At 39.5% G+C, this 24,553-nt stretch overlaps 1 protein-coding gene across 6 annotated transcripts in view; it reads right to left on the minus strand.

Moving 5' to 3' along the window:
• Positions 1-19,279, minus strand: part of CCDC90B (coiled-coil domain containing 90B) — a 53,553-nt gene extending 34,274 nt beyond the window's left edge. For 3 of the 6 annotated variants that reach the window (XM_067750541.1, XM_067750539.1, XM_067750540.1), the window contains exon 1: positions 18,748-19,277. Coding sequence is in view for 5 of the 6 variants with exons in the window: in XM_067750539.1 (XP_067606640.1) it covers positions 18,748-18,847 (100 nt within the window). In the remaining variant the exon portion in view is untranslated. Of the gene's footprint in view, positions 1-18,747 lie in introns of all 6 variants that reach the window. The other 3 variants (XM_067750537.1, XM_067750538.1, XM_067750536.1) reach the window with 3 other exon arrangements.
• Positions 19,280-24,553: the final 5,274 nt, after the last annotated feature.

Consider the following 24,553-nt stretch of genomic DNA (forward strand, 5'->3'; position numbering starts at 1 on the left):
CGCAACGGGCGAGGCCACAGCAGTGAGAAGCCCGCGTACTGCAAAAAAAACCAAAAAAAAACTCCCAACAAACAAAAGTCCAGGACCAGATGGCTTTACAGGTGAAATCTACCAAACATTTGGAGAAGAGTTAACACCTACCCTTCTGAAACTATTTCAAAAAATTGCAGAGGAAGGAACACTTCTGACCTCCTTTTATGAGGCCACCATCACCCTGAAACCAAAATCAGACAAAGCTATCACAAAGACAAAAACCACATTCACAGAAAGATAAACAAGATGAAAAGGCAGAAGGCTATGTATAAGATGAAGGAACAAGATAAAACCTCAGAAAAACAACTAAATGAAGTGGAGATAGGCAACCTTCCAGAAAAATAATTCAGAATAATGATAGTGAAGATGATCCAGGACCTCGGAAAAAGAATGGAGGCAAAGATCGAGAAGATGCAAGAAATGCTTAACAAAGACCTAGAAGAATTTAAGAACAGAGACGAACAATACAATAACCAAAATGAAAAATACACTAGAAGGAATCAATAGCAGAATAACTGAGGCAGAAGAACAGATAAGTGACCTGGAAGACAGAATGGTGGAATTCACTGCTGCAGAAAAGAATAAAGAAAAGAGAATGAAAAGAAATGAAGACAGTCTAAGAGACCTCTGGGACATTAAACGCAACAACATTCACAATATAGGAGTCTCAGAAGGAGAAGAGAGAAAGGACCCGAGAAAATATTTGAAGAGATTATAGTCGAAAACTTCCTAACGTGGGAAAGGAAATAGCCACCCAAGTGCAGGAAGCACAGAGAGTCCCAGGAAGGAGAAACCCAAGGAGAAACACGCCAAAACACACAGTAATCAAATTGGCAAAAATTAAAGACAAGGAAAAATTATTGAAAGCAGCAAGGGAAAAACGACAAATAACATACAAGGGAACTCCCATAAGGTTAACAGCTGATTTCTCAGCAGAAACTCTACAAGCCAGAAGGGAGTTGCATGATATACTTAAAGTGATGAAAGGGAAAAACCTACAACCAAGATTACTGTACCCAGCAAGGATCTCATTTCGATGGAGAAATCAAAAGCTTTATAGACAAGCAAAAGCTAAGAGAATTCAGCACCACCAACCAGCTCTACAAAAAATACTAAAGGAACTTCTCTAAGTGGGAAACACAAGAGAAGAAAAGGACCTACAAAAACAAACCCAAAACAATAAAGAAAATGGTCATAGGAACATACATATCGATAATTACCTTAAACGTGAATGGATTAAATGCTCCAACCAAAAGAAACAGGCTTGCTTAATGGACACAAAAACAAGACCCATATATATACTGTCTACAGGAGACCCACTTCAGACCTAGAGACATATACAGACTGAAAGTGAGGGGATGGAAAAAGATATTCCATGCAAATGGAAATGAAAAGAAAGCTGGAGTAGCAATACTCATATCAGATAAAATAGACTTTAAAATAAAGAACGTTACAAGAGACAAGGAAGGACACGACATAATGATCAAGGGATCAATCCAAGAAGAAGATATAACAATTATAAATATATATGCACCCACATAGGAGCACCTCAATACATAAGGCAACTGCTAACAGCTATAAAAGAGGAAATCGACAGTGACACAATAATAGCGGGGGACTTTAACACCTCACTTACACAAATGGACAGATCATCCAAACAGAAAATTAATAAAGAAACACAAGCTTTAAATGACACAATAGACCAAATAGATTTAATTGATATTTATACGACATTCCATCCAAAAACAGCAGATTACACTTTCTTCTCAAGTGTGCATGGAACATTCTCCAGGATAGATCACACCTTGGGTCATAAATCAAGCCTCAGTAAATTTAAGAAAATTGAAATCATATCAATCATCTTTTCTGACCACAACTCTATAAGATTAGAAATCAATTACAGGGAAAAAAACGTAAAAAACACAAACACATGGAGGCTAAACAATACGTTACTAAATAACCAAGCGATCACTGGAGAAATAAAGAGGAAATCAAAAAATACCTAGAGACAAATGACAATGAAAACACGACGATCCAAAACTTATGGAATGCAGCAAAAGCAATTCTAACAGGGAAGTTTATAGCTATACAAGCCTACCTCAAGAAACAAGAAAAATCTCAAGTAAACAATCTAAACTTACACCTAATGGAACTACAGAAAGAAGAAAAAACAAAGCCCAAAGTTAGCAGAAGGAAAGAAATCATAAAGATCAGAGCAGAAAGAAATGAAATAAAAACAAAGAAAACAATAGCAAAGAGTAATAAAACTAAAAGCTGGTTCTTTGAGAAGATAAACAAAATTGATAAGCCACTGGCCAGACTCATCAAGAAAAAGAGGGAGAGGACTCAAATCAATAAAATTAGAAATGAAAAAGAAGTTACAACAGACACTGCAGAAATACAAAGCATCCTGAGACTACTACAAGAAACTCTATGCCAATAAAATGGACAACCTGGAAGAAATGGACAAATTCTCAGAAAGGTATAACCTCCTAAGACTGAACCAGGAAGAAATAGAAAATATGAACAGACCAATCACAAGTAATGAAATTGAAACTGTGATTAAAAATCTTCCAACAAACAAAAGTCAGGAGCAGATGGCTTCACAGGTGAATTCTATCAAAAATTTAGAGAAAAGCTAACACCCATCCTTCTCAAACTTTTCCAAAAAATTGCAGAGGAAGGAACACTCCCAAACTCATCCTATGAGGCCACCATCACCCTGATACCAAAACCAGACAAAGATACTATATAAAAAAAGAAAATTACAGACCAATATCATTGATGAATATAGATGCAAAAATCCTCAACAAAATACTAGCAAACAGAATCCAACAACACATTAAAAGGATCATACACCATGATCAAGTGGGATTTATCCCAGGGATGCAAGGATTCTTCAATATACACAAATCAATCAATGTAATACACCATAATAACAAATTGAAGAATAAAAACCATATGATCATCTCAAGAGATGCAGAAAAAGCTTTTGACAAAATTCAACACCGATTTATGATAAAAACTCTCCAGAAAGTGGGCATAGAGGGAAGCTACCTCAACATAATAAAGGCTATATACGATAAACCCATAGCAAACATCATTCTCAATGGTGAAAAACTGAAAGCATTTCCTCTAAGATCAGGAACAATACAAGGATGTCCACTCTCACCACTATTATTCAACATAGTTTTGGAATTCCTAGCCACGGCAATCAAAAGAAAAGAAATAAAAGGAATACAAATTGGAAAAGAAGAAGTAAAATTATCACTGTTTTTAGATGACATGATACTATACATAGAGAATCCTAAAGATGTCACCAGAAAACTACTAGAGCTAATCAATGAATTTGGTAAAGGTACAGGATACAACATTAATGCACAGAAATCTCTTGCATTCCTATACACTAATGATGAAAAATCTGGAAGAGAAATTAAGGAAACACTCCCATTTACCATTGCAACAAAAAGAATAAAATAACTAGGAATAAACCTACCTAGGGAGACAAAAGACCTGTATGCAGAAAACTATAAGACACTGATCAAAGAAATTAAAGATGATACCAACAGATGGAGAGATATACCATGTTCTTGGATTGGAAGAATCAATACTGTGAAAATGACTATACTACCCAAAGCAATCTACAGATTCAATGCAATCCCTATCAATTTACCAATGGCATTTTTTATGGAACTAGAACAAAAAATCTTAAAATTTGTATGGAGAGTCAAAAGACCCTGAATAGCCAAAGTAGTCTTGAGGGAAAAAAACAGAGCTGGAGGAATTAGACTCCCTGACTTCAGACTATACTACAAAGCTACAGTAATCAAGACAATATGGTACTGGCACAAGAACAGAAATATAGATCAATGGAACAGGATAGAAAGCCCAGAGATAAGCCCATGCACCTATGGTCAACTAATCTATGTCAAAGGAGGCAAGGATATACAATGGAGAAAAGACAGCCTCTTCAATAAGTGGTGCTGGGAAAACTGGACAGCTACATGTAAAGGAATGAAATTAAAACACTCCCTGACACCATACACAAAAATAAACTCAAAATGGATTAGAGACCTAAATGCAAGACTGGACCGTATAAAACTCTTAAAGGTAAACATAGGAAGAACACTCTTTGACATAAATCACAGCAAGATATTTTTTGATCCACCTCCTAGAGTAATGGAAATAAAAAGAAAAATAAACAAATGGAACCTAATGAAACTTCAAAGCTTTTGCACAGCAAAGGAAACCATAAACAAGACGAAAAAACAACCCTCAAAATGGGAGAAAATATTTGCAAACGAATCAACGGACAAAGGATTAATCTCCAAAATATATAAACAGCTCATGCAGCTCAATATTAAAGAAACAAACAACCCGATCCAAAAATGGGCAGAAGACCTAAATACACATTTCTCCAAAGACATACTGATGGCCAAGAAGCACATGAAAAGCTGCTCAACATCACTAATTATTAGAGAAATGCAAATCAAAACTACAATGAGGTATCACCTCACACCAGTTAGAATAGGCATCATCAGAAAATCTACAAGCAACAAATGCTGGAGAGGGTGAGGAGAAAAGGGAACCCTCTTGCACTGTTGGTGGGAATGTAAATTGATACAGGCACTATGGAAAACAGTATGGAGGTTCCTTAAAAAACTAAAAATAGAATTACCATATGACCCAGCAATCCCACTACTGGGCATACACCCAGAGAAAACCATAATTCAAAAAGACACACGCACCCCAATGTTCACTGCAGCACTATTTACAATCGCCAGGTCATGGAAGCAACCTAAATGCCCATTGACAGACGAATGGATAAAGAAGATGTGGTATATATATACAATGGAATATTACTCAGCCATAAAAAGGAACGAAATTGGGTCATTTGTAGACACGTGGATGGATTTAGAGACTGTCATACAGATACAGAGTGAAGTAAGTCAGAAAGAGAAAAACAAATGTCACATATTAACGCATATATGTGGAACCTAGAAAAATGGTACAGATAAACTGGTCTGCAGGACAGAAACTGAGAAACAGATGTAGAAAACAAACATGATCCTATACATAGAAAATCCTAAAGACGCCAAAAGGAAACTATTAGAGCTCATCAATGAATTTGGTAAAGTTGCAGGATACAATATTAATATACAGAAATCTGTTGTAATTCTACACAATACAACGAAAATCAGAAAGAGAAATTTAAGGAAACAATCCCATTTACCATCACATCCAAAAGAATAAAATACCTAGGAATAAACCTGAGGAAGCAAGAAGATCTGTATGCTGAAAATTATAAGACACTGATTAAAGAAACTGAGGACGACACAATAGCCAAAACAATCTTGAGAAAAAAACAGAGCTGGAGGAATCATGCTCCCTGACTTCAGACTGTACTACAGAGCTACAACAATCAAAATAGTATGGTACCAGCACAAAAACAAACACATCGATCAATGAAACAGGATACAAAGCCCAGAAATAAACCCATGCACTTATGATCAATTAATCTATGACAAAGAAGGCAAGAATATACAAGGGAGAAGGGACAGTCTCTTCAATAAGTGGTGCTGGGAAAACTGGACAGCTACATGTAAAAGAATTAAATTAGAACATTCTCTTACACCATACACAAGAATAAACTCAAAATGGATTAAAGACCTAAATATGAGACCAGATACTATAAAACTCCTAGAGGAAAACATAGAACACTCTTTGACATAAATCACAGCGATATCTTTACGGATCTGTCTCCTAGAGTAATAGAAATAAAAACAAAAATAAACAAATGAGACCTAATTAAACGTAAAAGCTTTTGCACAGCAAAGGCAACCATAAACAAAAACAAAAAGACAAACTATGGAATGGGAGAAAATATTTGCAAAGGATGCAACTGACAAGGGATTAATTTCCAAAATATACAGTTTATACAGCTAAATATCAAAAAATAATACAATCAAAATTTGGGCACAAGACCTAAATAAATTCTTGGCTTGACAGCTTTCTATCTTTTAGTAATTTATAGATGGTGCCTCAATGTTTTCTCAATTGCATTTTTTTCAAGAAGAAATCTGATGTCAGTCTTATCTTTGTTGCTCTGTATTTAGTATGCCTATTTCATTTTTTTACCTGGATGTTTTTGTTATTTTTTGATCTTTGCTTTTTAAACAAATTTTATAATGATGTGCCTTGGTTGTTTTCTTCATGTTCCTTGTACTTGAGTGTTTGTTGAGCTTCGTCATTTTATAGTTTCTCTCAAATTTGAAAACTTTCACCCATCATTTCTTCAAAATTTTTTTGCTACCTTCTATTTTTAGGCCTCAAGTTACACATATATTAGGCCAACTGAAGATGTCTCTGAGCTCACTGGAACCTTTTTTCTACCTCCTCCTCCCACATTCTTTTACACTTTGGATAGGTTTTTATTGCTATATTTTCAAATTTTCCAATCTTCTCTTCTGCAAGACTAATTATTTTTTCTGAGCTCAGCAGAATTTTATTTACTTTTTAAAAATTTATTCATAGGAAAGGAACATTATTTTGTGACAACATCAAGACTACCAAACTCAGGAACAACCAGATGGAAGAGACACATAGGACAAGTTATATTGAAAGGCCAATTTTTTGGGAATTCTATCTAATGCAGTTTTCATATAAAACCTTCTAGTTTTGATATCTAGAAACTCAACTTAGAAGATAGGAAAGGTAAATCTATCAAGTTTTTAAACATGTTTATGTCTGATAATTCTTACATCTGTCAGTTCTAGCTTGGTTTCAAATTATTGATTTTTTCTCTTCATTATAGGTTGTGTGTTCCTGATTTTTTCATGCTTGGTGATTTTTGATTGGATGCTAAATAATAAGTTTGTTATTTTGTTTGGTGGTGGATATATTTATAAGTATTCTTGAGCTTCATTCTGGAATGCACTGAAATTACTCAGAAACGGTTTGATTTTTTTAGGTCTGGATTTTAATATACATTATTCAGGCCCAGAGTAGTGGTCAGTCTAGGGTTATTTATCCCCAACTAATGAGGTAAAACCCTTAAATGTATCCTACCCAATGTCCCATGAATCATGAGTTTTTTCCCATCTGGCTGATGGAAACAGACATTGTTCCTGGTCCTGTAGGTGTGTGGGCTACTGTTCTCCTTAAATACATGTAACTATACATATATGTGCGTGTGTACATACATGGTATATATATATATATATATATATATATATATATATATATATATATATATATATATATGGTGGTTCTTTCTCTAGTCTCAGGCAGTCTTCTCATATGTACACACTGTTCACTACTCCATTAAGTACTCTAAGTGGATCCTTTGCTAATCTCTGAAGTTCTCTCTCTGTGCACATTCTCCTCTATGGTATCTGTTCTGTGAACTCAAGTCATTTTAGTCTCCCATACTGTCAGTTCCACCTCTTCAACTCTTAAGAATGTGCCAGGTATAATAACCAATCATCTTACTTGGCCTGGAACTGAGGGATGGATAGTCCAGGGCAAATCAGACTATATTTGTCACCCTATCACTAGGTTTTCTCTGAGTTCCCCCTCCCTGAACCACAGCCAGAAACTAAAGGTAACAAGCGAGGGTAATAATAGTTTCCTTAGAAGATAAATATGGTGCCTGATAATCCGTCTTAGAAGGAAGCCAAAAACTAGGTAGCCTTCCTTATACAGATACTTCTTCAGCACTCTTCACAGTACCCAACTCTTAACAAGGATATTTATGCTTCATACCTTTAAAATTAATCAATAAAAATCACTTCATGAGTTGTAAAATAGTTGGATTTGCGGTTTTAGCAATAGGTTGGGGATTTCTGTAAATTCATGGGGTCTCAAACAAGATTTATTCTAAATGAGTAACACTGGAAATGGAGATGATAAGGGAAATGTAAACCTGCTGCATAAAAAAAAAAAAAGTTCATGTAACGTATATCCTGGTTGGACTTCCTAAAGAGAAGCAGAGTAAAACAACCAGGCTAGTTTTTATACCGTGTCCCAAAAGAAGAAATACAAGTCAGATTCTGCTAAAAACAAACAAATGAAACATTCAGGAAGATTAAAAAAAAATCTGGTGTCTGGAGAATGGCAAGTTCTATAATACTGCTACAAAGGTAGGAGAGTAGATACAGGGAATAGGGAGAATGGACTAGAAAGATAGACTGGCCCAGACTGTGAAGATCATGGCTTGCAATGCAATGGTATTTAAAGTTTATCCTGTAGGCCAGTGGTTCTCAACCCTATCTGTATATCAGACTCAACTGTAAGGATTTTGAAGAATAAATATACCTAAACATAACTGTTAGAGTTATTTGTGTAGTAGTTCTGAGGTACAGTCCAAGCCTATAATGCTTTAAAATCTTAACAGGTAGCCCTGATGCACAGTCAGATTTCTAAGTCAAAGCAGCCACTATAGGCCAAAGTTCTATGAAAACAATAACGATAATAAATATATTCTTCAACATTTGTACTCTGTACCTTTTTTGGCTCTTCAAAGAATCCAAGTTGAGAAAAAATGTAAAACTGAAGCAAACTATAGAGTCCACACATAGCTGCTGCTCTTCATCCCTCACCTCCCTCACTCTGACAGTGGTCTGCTTTCTTTCCTGAGTAGGAGAACTGCAGAGGCAGCTGGTAATACTTTGTGTAGGCATGTGATTTTTATGTAAATCACATGCAAAGAAACTAAGAATCATTTCTCAGGCGGCCCAAGTGAAGAATATTTGTCTCAGGGGAGAGATCAAGATGGCAAAATAGAAGGGCGTGGAGCTCACCTCCTCCCACAAATACATCAAAAATCCATCTACATGTGGAACAATTCTCACAGAATACCCAGTGAACACTGGCAGATCTGATACAATCAAAGCTTCAAGAAAGATCACCATGTAATGCAGTAGAACTAAAGGAAAAAAAAAAAAAAGAATTGGGACAGGACCTATGCGCCTGGGAGAAAGCTGTGAAAGAAAAAAGCTTCTGTCACTCTGGGAACCCCCTTCACTGGCTGGGAGATCAGCTGGAATAGATAGGGCGCTTCAGAGACTTAGGGAATAGTGCAGCAACTGGCTTGCAGCATGCAGAACAGAGACCAGCATAGCCAGTGCTGGCCACTTCACTGCACTCCCCATCCTGAGATGCGCATCTGCTAGTGCCCCTGGGGGCTGGGGGCTGAAACTCGAGCTTCAGCAGACAGACCCGGGGAGAGGACTGATGTTGTCCGAGAAGAGATAGCACAAAGTGGCTGGAGTGTGGTCCAGGCTGCAACTGGGAGTGTGTGCAGAACGGAGCCTGGGTCTGCCACAGAAGCCCCACTGTTAATGCATGTGTGAAGGGAGAGGCGATACCCCACCATAGCAGCCTGATTATCAGCATGCTCACAGCTGGTATGGCTCTGACTCTATTAGCTCTGGGAACGTGCAAGTGCCAGTGGCTTGCCCATACCCAGAGGTGGGGCTGAAACCTGAGCAATATCTCCAAGGATGTGAGAGTTTGGCAGATTTATGATGCTGGTGCCTTTGTAAGCTCAGCGCCTGTGGGTCATCCGAGCTGTTTACTGGTGTTCCCATGGCTGGGGCAGGTCTGGCATTAGCATGCACACAGAGGTGGGGCTGGGGTCTGGGCTAATTCTGTGGCTCCCACAGCAGTACTGGTGCCTGTGTGATTGCAATGGAAATGCACTAGGGACCTGTGCTGGTGGCTTTGTGAGCATAGCACCTGAGGGACATTTGGGCTGATTGCTGCATTCCAACAGCTGAGGTGGGGCCAAGCGCAGTGCCAACAACAGTGTACTCTGTGAGCACACAGGGGTGACAGGCAACATGACAGAGTGACAACAACATTGTACTCTGTGAGCACACACGGATGACAGGCAACATGACAGAGTGCACTTCCTGGTGGACAGCTCCTGCGGAGGCATATTCAGTGGCTCCTTTACCAGAAGAAGTGCTCCAGTCCTGCCTACCTTACACCACAGCTCAGACATGGATCTAGGGGCTTCTACTCCAACAACTGGGGAGCAAACAAACCCTGCCCCTGACAGGGCTGTGACAACCAGACCAAAGGTGAGACGATGCTCAACATCCAGTGCAGGCTCTGGTTACCACAACACCAATCACACCCCCCTATCAAGAGGATAACGACCAGAACACACTGAGGGGATATGTGGCAGACATCCGTACTAAAAAGTGTCCTCACAGCAAAAATATTAGACTCATGGAAGCTATGCAGGGACACACCAACATAAAAACAGCCCTTCAAGACCACAGTAGATAACTGTTTCTCCTAAATTCAGTCAGAGAAATATAAGTAAAATTAAGCAGCAGAAGAACCACCCCAAATTAGAGGATCAAGAGAACTAGCTTGAAAGAAGAAACAATGAGTTCAAAAAGGAGGTAATAAAAATACTTAAGGAATTAAGAATAGCTATTGATAGAAATACAGATCATTTTAACAAGGAACTAGAAACTATAAAGGGGAGCCAATTAAACTAGAAAACTCATTTGCTGAGATGAAAACCAAACTAAAGGCAATAAACAGGAAATTAATAATGAGAATAAAGAAGTGATCTGGAAGACAGAGTAATGGAAATCACCCAATCAGAACAGCAGACAGAAAGACAAATGAAAAAAAAAAGATGAAAGCAACATAAAAGACCTATGGGATAATATAAAGTGTGCCAATCTATGCGTAATAGGGATCCCAGAAGGAGAAGAAACAGAAAAGGGGATTGAAAATGTATTTGAAAAAATTATGGTTGAAAACTTCCCAAGCCTAAAGAAGGAAACAGATATCCAGGTACAGGAAACAAGAGGGTCCCAAACAAGATAAACCAAAACAGACCTACACCAAGATATTTTATAGTTAAAATGGCAAAAGTTAAAAAGAGAGGATTCTAAAGGCAGCAAGAGAAAAATAAAGAATTAGTTACAAGGGAACCCCCATAAGGCTATCAGCTGATTTCTCTATAGAAACGTTACACGCCTGGAGTGGCAAGATATATTCAAAGTAAGGGAAAACCCTGCAACCTAGGATACTCTACCCAGCAATATTACCATTTAGAATAGAAGGAGAGATAAAAAATTTCTCAGACAAGCAAAAACTAAAAGAATACAGTAATACTAGACTTATCCTAAAAGAAATATTGAAAAGTGTTCTCTAAATAGAGAAGCAAGAATCTATAGGAAAGAGAAAATCACAATAGGAAAGTAAATCACTTAAATAAACCACTACAGAGATTAAGAAAAAAATTTTATGAAACTGATTATAACTACAATGCACAGAAAAGGATAAACATGAAAATGTAAAATAGGACATCAAAATCACAAAATGTGGGCAAAGGGAGTAGGAAAATGTTGATCTTTTAGACTGCGTTTGAGCTTATATAACTACCAGTCTAAAGCAAGTAGACACAGTAATGGGTTAACATATTTGGAAACCAGGTAACCACAAATCAAAAACATACAATAAATTCACAGACACCAAAAAGAAAGGTACTCAAGCATAATACAAAAGAAAACCATCAAGCCACAAAAAGAAATACAAAAAGCAAAAGAAACAAAGAAGAAATACAAAATGAACTGGAAAACAAGGTTTAAAATCGCAATAAATACATATTTATTTATTCAATAATCACCTTAAATGTCAATGAACTAAATGCTCCAACCACGAGTGGTAGACTGGGTAATAAAAGAAGAACCTACATTATGCTGCCTACAAGAAACCCACTTTAGGGCAAAGACACACATAGACTGAAAGTGAGGGGAAAAAGACACTTCATACAAATGGAAATGAAAAGACAGCAGGGGTAGCAATACTCATATCAGACAATATAGACTGTAAAACAAAGCTCATAAAGGAAAATAAAGAAGGACACTGTATAATGATAAAAGGATCAATACAAGAAAAGGATATTACACTCGTTAACATATACACACCCAATATAGGAGCACCTAAATACATAAAACAAATACTAACAGTCATAAAGGGAGAAACTGATGGAAATACAATAATAGTGGGAGACTTTAACAGTGCACTGACATCAATGGACAGATCATCCAGACAGAAGATCAGTGAGGCAACAGAGATCCTAAAGGACACAATAGAACAATTAGACTTAACTGATATCTTTAGGACATTACATCAAAAAAACCCCAGAATACACATTCTTTTCAAGCACACATGGAATATACTCTAGGACAGACAATATACTAGGACATGAAACAAACCTCCAAAAATTTAAGAGGATAGAAATTATTTCAAGCATCTTTTTTTTTTTTTTTTGCGGTACGTGGGCCTCTCACTATTGTGGCCTCTCCTGTTGCAGAGCACAGGCTCCGGACGCGCAGGCTCAGCGGCCATGGCTCACGGGCCTAGCTGCTCCGCGGCATGTGGGATCTTCCTGGACCAGGACACGAACCCGCGTCCCCTGCATCAGCAGGCGGACTCTCAACCACTGCGCCACCAGGGAAGCCCCAAGCATCTTTTTTGACTACAATGGCAAGAAATTAGAAATCAACCACAGAAAAAGAAACACTACATGGTGGGTAAACAATGTGCTACTAAAAAACCAATGGGTCAATGACAAAATCAAAGAGGAAATTTTAAAATACCTTGACACAAATGACAATGAAAACACAACCATTAAAAATCTATAGATACAGCAAAAGCAGTTCTAACACGGAAGTTAATAGCGATACAGGCCTTCCTCAAAAAAAAACAAGAAAAATCTCAAATAATCTAACCTACCAGCTAAAAGTATTAGAAAAAGAACAAAACTTGAAGTCAGCAGAGAAAGCAAATAATAAAGATTAAAGAGAAAATAAGGAGTTCCCTGGTGGTGCAGTGGTTAGGACTTGGCACTTTCACTGCCTTGGCCTGGGTTCAATCCCTGGTCGGAGAACTAAGATCCCACAAGTCACAGCATGGCCAAAATAAATAAGTAAACAAAATAAAGAATTAATTTAAAAAAAAGGGATTCCCTGTTGATCCAGTGGTTAGGACTCTGTGCTTTCACTACCGAGGGCCTGGGTTTGATCCCCGGTTGGGGAGCTAAGATCCCACAAGCCATGTGGCATGGTGCAAAAAAAAAAAAAAAAAAAGAGGGAGAAAGAGAGAGAAAATAAACAGATTAAAAGAAAGTAGGGGGCTTCCCTCGTGGCGCAGTGGTTGAGAGTCCGCCTGCCGATGCAGGGGACACGGGTTCGTGCCCTGGTCCGGGAAGGTCCCACATGCCGCGGAGCGGCTGGGCCCATGAGCCATGGCCGCTGAGCCTGCGCGTCTGGAGCCTGTGCTCCGCAATGGGAGAGGCCACAACGGTGAGAGGCCCGTGTACTGCAAAAAACAAACAAACAAATAAAAGAAAGTAGGAAAAAAAATCAATAAAACCAAGAGCTGGGGAATTCCCTGATGGTCCAATGGTTAGGGCTCCGCGCTTCCACTGCAGAGGGCAAGGGTTCAATCCCTGGTCGGGGAACTAAGATCTTGCAAGCTGCGTGGTGTGGCCAAAACAAAACAAAAAGAATAATCTTAAAAACAAACAAACAAAAAACCAAGAGCTGGTTTTTTGAAAGGATAAACAATATCTATAAATCTGGCCAGGCTCACCAAGAAGAAAAGGGAGAGGACCCAGATAAACAAAATAAGAAATGAAAGAGAAGAAATAACAACTGAAACTGCAGAAATACAAAAAACTGTAAGAGAATACTATGAATAATTATATGCCAATAAATTCGTCAACCTAGAAGAAAAGGACAAGTTTCTAGAAACATAGAGCCCACCAAAACTGAATCAAGAAGAGAGAATACGAACAAACCAATTGCTAGAAGTGAATTAGAATGTATAATTTAAAAACTCCCTGCAAACAAAAGTCCTGGACTGGGATGGCTTCACTGGAGAATTCTACCAAACGTACAAAGAAGAACTTATACTGATCCTTCTCAAACTCTTCCAAAAGATTGAAGAGGAGGGAACACTTCCGAAGTCATCCTCTGAAGCCACCATCACCCTGATACCAAAACGACACAAAGACACTACCAAAAAAGAAAATTATAGGCCAAATATCTTTGATGAATATAGATGAAAAAATTCTCAACAAAATAACAGCAAACCGAATCCAACAACACATAAAAAGGATCATACACCACGATCAAGTTGGATTCATCCCAGGATCATAAAGATGGTTCAACATATGCATATTAATCAATGTGATAAACCACACCAACAAAAGAAAATACAAAAAAAACCACATGATTGTCTCAACAGATGCAGAAAATGCACTTGATAAAATTCAACATTCATTCATGATAAAAACTCTTGCCACAGTGGCTATAAAGGGAACATATCTCAACATAATAAAAGCTGTTTATGACAATCCCACAACCGACATAACTCAATGGTGAAAAGCTAAAAGCCTTCCTGATAAAATCTGGAATAAGACAAGGATGCCCACTCTCACCACTTCTATTCAACATAGTATTAGAAGTCCCAGCCACAGCAATCAGACAAGAAAAAGAAAAGGTATCCAAATTAGAAGAGATAAAGTTGTCATTATGTGCAAATGACATGACACTATATACATAAAACCCTAAAGACTCCACACAATAACTACCAGAACTGATAAACGAATTCAGCAAGGTAGCAGGATACAAGATTAATGTACAGAAATTGGTTGCACTTCTTTACACTAACAATGAAATATCAGAAAGGGAAAGTAAGACAACAATCCCTTTTAAAACTGCATCAAAACAAAACAAAACAAAACAAAAACTTAGGAATAAACCTGACCAAGGAGGTGAAACACTTATATGCTGAGAACTATAAAACACTGATAAAGGAAACTGAAGGTGATTCAAAGAAATGGAAAGATATCCCATGCTCTTGGATCGGAAGAATTAATATTGTTAAAATGGCCATACTACCCAAAGCAATGTACAGATTTAATGCGATCCCTATCAAATTACCCATGACATTTTTCAAAGAACTAGAACAAACAATCCTAAAATTTATATGGAACCACAAAAAAAACACACCCACAACTGCCAAAGTAATCCTGAGGGAAAAGAACAAAGCTGGAGGCATAACCCTCCAAGACTTCAGACAATACTATAAAGCTTACAGTAATCCTAACAGCATGGTATTGCACAAAAAGAGACATATGGATCAATGGAACAGAACAGAGAGCCCAGAAATAAACCCACACACCTATGATGAATTAATCTTTGACAATTGAAGCAAGAATACACAACAGAGAAAAGACAGTCTCTTTAGCAAGTGGTGCTGGGAAAGCTGGACAGCTGCAGGTAATCAATGAAGTTAAGGCACTCCCAGGACTTCCCTGATGGTCCAATGGTTAAGACTCTGTGCTTCCACTGCAGGGGGCATGGGTTCCATCCCTGGTTGGGGAACTAAGGACCCCGCATGTCGTGTGGCGCAACCAAAAAAAAAACCCCCCAAAACAAAAAAACCCCACTCCCTCACACCATACACAAAAATAAACTCAAAATGGCTTAAAGACGTAAATGTAAGACGTGACACAATAAAACTCCTAGAAGAGAACATAGACAAAACATTCTCTGCCATAAATCATATCAATGTTTTCTTTGGTCAGTCTCCCAAGGCAACAGAAGTAAAAGCAAAAATAAACAAGTGGGACCTAATTAAACTTAAAAGCTTCTGCACAGCAAAGGAAACCATAAACAAAACAAAGACCACCCTTAGAACTGGAGAAAATATTTGCAAATGAAGTGACTGACAAGGGATTAATCTCCAAAATATACAAACAGCTCATGCAGCTCAATATCAAAAAAACAAACAATCCAATCAAAAAATGGGTGGAAGATCTAAATAGATATTTCTCCAAAGAAGACATACAGATGGCCAAAAGCACATGAAAAGATGCTCAACATCACTAATTATTAGAGAAATGCAAATCAAAACTACAATGAGGTATCACCTCACACCAGTCAGAATGGCCATCATGAAAAAATCTACACACAATAAATGCTGGAGAGGGTGTGGAGAGAAGGGAACCTTCCTACACTGTTGGTGGGAATATCAACTGGTACAGCCACTGTGGAGAACAGTATGAAGGTTCCTTAAAAAAATAAAAACAAGGCTTCCCAGGTGGCACAGTGGTTGAGAGTCTGCCTGCCGATGCAGGGGACACAGGATCGTGCCCCGGTCTGGGAAGATCCCACATGCCGTGGAGCAGCTGGGCCCGTGAGCCATGGCCGCTGAGCCTGCGCATCCGGAGCCTGTGCTCCGCAACGGGAGAGGCCACAATAGTGAGAGGCCCGTGTACTGCAAAAAAAACAGAAACAAAAACAAATAAAATAAAATAAAAACAGAGCTGCCACATCATCCATCAATCCTACTCCTAAGCATATATCCAGAGAAAGCCATAATTTGAAAAGATACATGCACCCCAATGTTCACTGTGGCACTATTTACAATAGCCAGGACATGGAAGCAACATAAATGTCCACTGATGGATGAATGGATAAAGAAGATGTGGTACAACGGAATATTATTCAGCCATAAAAAAGAACGAAATAATGCTGTTTGCAGCAACATGGATGGACCTAGAGACTATCATACTAAATAAAGTCAGAGAGAGAATGACAAATATCATATGATATCACTTACATGTGGCATCTAATATAATACAAATGAACTTATTTACAAAACAGAAACAGGCTCACAGACATAGAAAACAAACTTATGGTTACCAAAGGGGAAAGGGTGGGAGGAGGGATAAATTAGCGGTTTGGGTTTAGCAAACTAAACCCAAACCAGATACAAACTACTACAAACCAGATACAAACTACTATATATATCAATAAAATAGATTAAAAAAACAAGGTCCTACTATATAGCACAGGGAACTATATTTAATATCTTGTAATAAAGTATAATGGATATACTCAATATCTTGTAATAACCTATAATGGAAGATAATGTAAAAAAAGAATATATATATGTATAACTGAATCACTCTCCTATACATTTAGAACTAACACAACATTGTAAATCAACTATATTTCAATAAAAACTTTTTAAAAAAACAAAAATAAAGTATGGAAAAGAATCTGAAAAATATATATATGTGTGTGTGTATATATATATATATATATATATAACTGAGTCACTCTGCTGAAACTAACACAACATTGTAAATCAACTATACTTAAAGAATTTTAAAAATTTACTGCTAACTTCAGAGGTGCAACACTTCAGTGACGTGGGTGATCATTAATATATATTTTTACATGCTGGTCTGTAGACGTATGCTTTGCTAGATGCATGAGAATTATCAGAATTAATATATTAAATAATAAACTAACACAGAGATCTATGGGCTCCACCTCTCCAGACTGACTCAGTAGTTCTGCGGGAGGGCCAAAAAACCTGTGTTTTTTAAAGCACCCCCAGTGTTTTTGATGTTCTGCTAAGTTTGGGAAGTTGTAATGAACTAGGAATCCAGCACTATTGGTCACAAAACTTAGACAAACCTTCCTGTGCCTTCCTTTATCTTTAAATAGGGAATCGGACTAGATGATAGTTAACTAAGACCCTTCCCTTGGTCAGAGGTCAAGGTTTTCAAATTCCTTGATTACTGACATTATGAGGCAAGCTTAAACTACTTGTACCCAGTAAACATTCAATAAATATTTGTTTAATGAAGAGGGACACAAATCATATTAGCTCTAAAACTTTACAAAGGATTGAGGCTGCGGCGATTTTCCAGGGTTCAAAAAAATGCTACGTCCATTTTGTAAAGCCCATAATGATGTGCGTGTATACTAAACACCTAAATATGTAAAAATACCTTGCCAAGGACCCTGGGAACTAAACAGCGGTCTTATAGATGGGGGATCTACAACTGCAGTCTTGCTTGGGTGAGTAAAACGAAACAATGAGCAAAACAGCACAAAGTAGTGGTACTGGGCGACTCAGTTCACCCGGCACTGAAGATTTAAGGTGAATAGACAATGGTTATTACGAAGTGCCTACTCTGCGGACAACCTTAAAGAGTTTTAAAATTAGGGGAAAAAGATTCTGGAAACGTCTCTCAAAGTCAGACGTCCAGGACACACTGCTAACAGCTGCGCCTCCCAGTCAACCCTTGTAGTTACGGCATTCCCGTTTTCTTTTCCTTCTTTTTTTTTTTGAAAGGCTACTAGGTGATTACAGAGTACTGAAAATCAGCGAAAATAAAGCGGACCTGACCTGAAATGTACTCTGTAGTTTACCAGAGACCTGGGTTCGAGGACTGCACCTAAGCAACACAGTCTAAGTCTGAACAGGCCGCGAAAAATATACGGCCTCTCCGAACACAGATTACCTTACGGTTTCTCCCGACACACCTACGAGAGGGCGGGGATTATCAGCCCCATTTGATAATAATAAGGAGAAGGGTTCAGAAAGACGCCTGGCGGGGCTCTAGTGGCGGAGCCAGGCGGGAAGCCAGGCCTTCAGAGGCAAGCCCATCTAAGAGGAAGGCGGTCCTCTTCTCCGTCCTCGACCCTCCCGCCTCAATCCCTCGGGGCGAGGCCCGGAAGCAGGGTCGCCAGGACCCGGAGCGGGCTGGAAGGCGTGGCACCCTCGCCTCACGCTCGCCCAAGCATGCACGAACCACGGGCACCGTCTTTCTACAGAGCACGCAGGCATCGGTGATGCGGTGCCTTTTCTCACCTCTCCTCAGGGCCGGGGGAAAACGCCCGCGGGGAGTTGAAACCCGGCAGGCCCCGCTGCCTTCAGAACGCAGTAGCCGCCCTAACCAGCGACCCCACATGTCTTCGGCTTTCCAGCTGGCGGGGGAGGGCGAAAGGCTGGATAAATCGCGCTCAGGCTTTTGGGTAAGGTAGTTCTGGTACCGCGAGGATGCTGGGAAGTGTAGTTTTCGGCCTGTCACACGAACGTCTCTCGGCGCAGGCTCACACCAATGTCCCGCAAAGCTGGGCCTCTTCACAGAGGGACCCACAGTTCCATAGCATGGTTCAGAGCGGCTCCGCTTTTCCCACCGCCCCTCCCTAACCCGTGCACGCTGTTACCGCCCTAAGAAAGCGGAATCTTGTTTGAGAACCTTCCGGCTCCCGTTTCCAGGTAATGAGATGTACAGCTCAAGAGCCAACTCCCACCGAAGACCCAGTGCCCATTTTCAGTTTGGCTCAGTGGGAGACACAGTCACGTCTAGCCCCACGGCAACCTGGGAAGTGCAGTCCTCGGCCGCTGAGCATCCCGGGGGATCGCGCAGAGACCTTCTGGGAAGTGTAGTCCCGCGGGCCCCTCATTCTTGCTCCTTCATATACTGCTGCTTCGCCCTCTCGTGCACAGGAGGACGAAATGTATTTGGTTTAGTCGCTTTCTTCAGGGAAGCTGAATTCCTTAGTTTCTACGGTAGACAAGATTTTAAATCTTTATCCCTCTCAGACCTCAGTACTCCAGACTTTTCCCCACATGGTAAAATGTTGAAAATAACAACACACAGTAGTTGTGGGGTTCAAATGTGCCAATATATTCTGTGTAAATTCTAAAATGGTAAACAATTGTTAGGTTTTAGTGGCTTAATTATTCTTACAAGGATGTAAAACAGTTACCACTGGGTTGGCCAATCTATGAGTTTGCTTTTAAAGCTTTGTGAGCGTCAGCTTCTTGACAAGCACTATTCTAAGCACTGAGGCACATTAAAAGAACGTTGATTCCTGCCAGGGCTTTAACAGAAAAATAAATAGAGAGGAAATATAAATGCCTTAAAAAAAAAAAAGTTTAATCTCACCAGTTAAAAAAAAAGTAAAACCTAAATATAGACCATTCTTACCTGTTAAAGATTTTCTGAAAAATAATGATCAATTCTACCAAATAAGCCATCAGATAGGGTCACTCAAGCTGCTGGCAGGAATTTATGTTAGTATAACATATTTGGAAAACAATTTTAATAATATACATAAAACTCGAAAAATAGAATATATACATATATATCCCCAATGTGACTATAATTCTGTTAAACGATATGAGTAAAGTCAACAGGCATTGTTAATAAAAACAGCTGCAGCTGCTCACAGCCTGGGAGATACAGATCAGTAAGTGGGAACACAAATTACCTTAAATTCAGTAATGATTATGATAAAAAGTGTACCTCTTTTATACCTCTTGTTATTTATATTACTGTAAAATTCTCTCCCCAACACAAATAAACAGTGTTCATGATGGGCCAATCATATTCTTTGGAATTGAATATGGAATTGGCGATTGGATTCAGGGATTCTTAATCATCTTCTGAAGTTCGCTGGCACTACAGCAAGTGAATTTGGGAGCTGGCACAGTCACAATTTTGCCAGAGAAGTACAGAAAGGCAGAAGCAGAGATAGCAGATGGAGTGAGAGTCCAGGTGGTATTCAGCTAATAGATTTAGCCACTTCCTGAGACCTTCCTAAGGCTCCTGTGTTTCCAAATTCTCCATTGTTGCTATCATTTGTATGCTGAAAGTCTTAATTGATAAAAATATTTTCCCATAAATGTGTTAATATTTTCTCGTGTGTTGAGAGGAATAAAGGAGCTGATGCATATAAAATACTCAGCTCGGTACATGGCACATATGAACACCTAACAAGCAGTGGCTATTTTTATTATTAATGCCTGTTGACTTTGCTCAATGTTCAGAAGTAATTCTCCATGGGTCTCTCACGCTTCTGCATGGCTCGTTAGCAGAGGCTCTCTTTGCCTTTTGTTATGGACTCTCTTTTTAAGGAAGTTTGTATAATGAACAGCCTTGGGAAGTACAGTGTCTCCCTCTGGAGCCAAATGGAGCCTCATGCTTACTGCCTATTATAAAAACTTTGGGTTTTTCTAGCTCAGGGTTCCTCTCTGTAATGCAATCCACTGCACACTCAGGCACACACCTGGGCCTATCTGCATCACAACATGGGACTCAGGGGAAGGGGAACTGATGCAAATATGCTGATGATCAGGCAGCTTGCTGTGCTGTAATTACATCCTTTGTCTCTGGCCCAGGAGCCTCATGTCTTCTGCCAACATCCAGGCAACTGTGGCAGGCTAACTTGTCGTCTTGCAAATAGGTAAGATCTTAGACCCTTCACAGTTCTTAACAATCATTGCCTTTCATTGGACTTTAAACCATTTTTCATTTTTTTAATTTCACTCACAGAAATATCTGTATGCCAGCTAGTTAGTTTAAGGCTAGATGTGTGAGGAATGTAAAGAAACATAACTCAGTCCAACAACTATTTGGGTCCTACTATATGCAAAGACTTCTGCTCTCCCAGAACTTGTAATATAACTGGGAGGATAGAACAAGTGTGCTAATAGCTTCCACACAAGGCAGTAATGGATTGGTGTCATTTAAATGTTACAGAAAAAAAAATCCTTTGGTTCAGTTGAGGATGATACTTTTTGGTCATGGTTAGCAAGAGAAGATAAGATTTGAGGGTTTTTTAAGGGTTTTCGTGGGCAGAGATTGTAGGGACAAGGTCTAGGAGAGAGGATTGGAGTAAACAAAGACATTTAATTCATTAATTAATTAAATTAATCTCCATGCTCCTTCCCACTTTGGGGCCTCTGTGCATGGTGTTCTCTCAAGTTGGAGCCCTTTCTCCTCCTCTTTACCTGGTTCATTCCTTCCTATCCTTCAGATCTTAGTTTAAATCACACCCGTTTGGGGGGGGGTCCCTCCTCTCCCCACATGTAGATTTCGTCTATTTGTTATGGACTCCTGTAGCAACCCAACTTTCCCATGTCACGACACTTCTTACTTGTATCCTGCATGATGGTAGAGGCACGTCTGTCACTGTTTTCACCAACACCTAGCATAAAGCCTGGCCCATAATGAGCCTTTGGTAAACATGTGTTGAATGAATGAATAAACGTTCAAAATATAATCATAATTTGGTGAGAAGACCTGACAGATTGGGGCATAGGAGTTATTTGGAAGATTGGGTGGAATTTGGGGAGATACAACTGAAAAAAGAAGAAGAAAAAAGGACTAAATAATTTGGGTAGAATTTTGAGTAGACTCTCAGGAGATTTCAAAAGTTTTTGAGCCCAAACAGATAAAAGCGAGTGTGAGCACCTTTCCAGAAAACACTATGTGCCATTCACTAGTGCAGGCTGAAGAATCTTTGCTACTCCCAATGTCTGATGAGGGGACCTGGCCATGAGACATGTTCCCTCTTGAAAGCAACCTAGTTAATCCATACCTCAGAGGCCAGCCAATAGGGTAGCAGGGAAGTGGGTCCTGAAGTTTTCACTGTGAAGGACCACTTTTATTATGTTTTTACCCTTATGAGTCCCCAGTTTAAACATATCTTGTACTCTTTACCCACCACATACGTAAAATCATTACTTATTTTCCTATTTGCAATTAATTCAAGGCATAGGTAACTACCACTTAGCAAGTGGGAGAGAAGCAGTGACGATCCAACACCAAGCTGATTAATTCCAGCTGAAGGAAAAGGTACTTGCCAATTTCTTTGGTGGTTTCCAATTTCATCTCCAGCTACAGTACGATTTCCTTAGGCATTTTGAAATGTCAGGACCCTCTCGAGGACCCCCATACTCTTTCCTCTGATGCCCAGAGGTCTGGGGACCCAGGTTGGACATAATTGCATGAGATAGCCAGATGTCCTCCAGCTCTGTGAATGTCGCTCTGGTGACTTCAAGGAGAGTGGATGCAGCCTGGGCCACTCACATCGGTCAGTTATTTTCTCTTAGAATAGGTGATATGAAGGAATCCCAGTGTATTTTTTAAGGCAGGTGAGTGAGGCACTGAGAGAGAGACCGTTGGGACCCAATGGACTTCATTTCCTTCCTTAGCTTACTTGAAGTTTTTGACACTAGAGGGCGTATGTGGACTGAACCGAAGACAATCCTTTGCCCTATTTCTGCAACGAATTTTACAGTTTTTCTGTAATCTTTGAGTCAGAGGGGCCCATTGTCACAAAAGCTTTGTGTTACTTTATATTAACATCACATTTTTCATGGCTTGAAAGGGACCACCAACCCCTGTCCCCCACAAATATGGGGAGAAATTTTTCCTGATTGTATTAGGGGCCTGGCAATGACACCCCATTACAAGTTTGCTAGTTACAAGGAATCAAAGGAAAGAATGATTGAAAGAAAAGAAAAAAAACTGTTAAAACATTATATACCTTGCAATGTTACACTGTATTTGATAGTGTCTCTCATTGAGTTTTCATTTATTCCTTCAACTAATCCTTGAGCAGTATTTATGGTGCCAGGCATGGTGCTAAGCCATGAGAATCCAGACATAAGACACAGTCTTGCCCTCTGTAGAAGATACCCAGTCATCTCTGGGTCTTCCACAGGAAAACATCCATCCCCTTTCACAAAGAATTCCCCATCCACTTCAAAAAGAAATGGGTCTTCCCTCAAAAGGTTAAACATAGAATTATCATATGACCCTGCAATCCCACTCCTAGATGTCTATCCAAAGAATTAAAGCAGATACTCAAGTAAGTACATATACACACATGTTAATAGCAGCACTAGTCATATTAATCAAAAGGTAGAAACAGCCCAAATGTGTCTATCAAAGGATGAATGGATAAACAAATTGTGGCATATATATATATGAATGAGGTGTATGTTTTCCTGTGGAAGAACCGGAGGACCGGAGGTGACAAAGGTATCCTCTACAGATTAACAGAATATGTGTAGGTTGGATATGAGAGAATTTGAAATGGAGAAACAGCAACACTCCACACTGCTATGGGCAGGAGGGAACGTTTGTAAGACATGAGAAGTAGCCTGGGGTAGAGGACCTCTAGGTGGTGGGGGACCCCTGAAGATGGCACTTCGTTTGGAGGCGGTGCTCTTCCCTTGAAAGGCCGAGGGATACACATGTAACACTGCTCAGCTGCAAGCAGCTGCAGAAAGGCAAGCAGGATTGCAAGCCTCTTTAAGTTGGAGCATTTTGTAGATATTTGCATTGATATATGAGGAATAATGGCCACTAGAACCATAAAAATATTGGTTTCATGATTCTATCAGCACTTAAGGCATGAACTTGGAACTACAGAAAGGGAGACGTGATAGACATTCAAGATGGTGGAAGAGTAAGACGTGGAGATCACCTTCCTCCCCACAAATACATCAAAAATACATCTACATGTGGAACAACTCCTACAGAACACCTACTGAACGCTGACAGAAGACCTCAGACTTCCCAAAAGGCAAGAAACTCCTCCACGTACCTGGGTAGGGCAAAAGAAAAAAGAAAAAACAGAGACAAAAGAATAGGGACAGGACCTGCATCTCTGGGAGGGAGCTGTGAAGGAGGAAAGGTTTCCACACGTGAGGAAGCCCCTTCACTGGTGGAGATGGGGGGATGGGTGGGGGGAAGCTGCGGAGTCACGGAGGAAACCGCAGCAACAGGGGTGAGGAGGGCAAAGTGGAGAGATTCCCGCACAGAGGATCGATGCTGGCCAGCACTCACCAGCCCGAGAGGCTTGTTTGCTCACCC

The sequence above is a fragment of the Pseudorca crassidens genome, chromosome 9 (genome assembly GCF_039906515.1).
Source record: "Pseudorca crassidens isolate mPseCra1 chromosome 9, mPseCra1.hap1, whole genome shotgun sequence".
NCBI lineage: Eukaryota > Metazoa > Chordata > Mammalia > Artiodactyla > Delphinidae > Pseudorca > Pseudorca crassidens.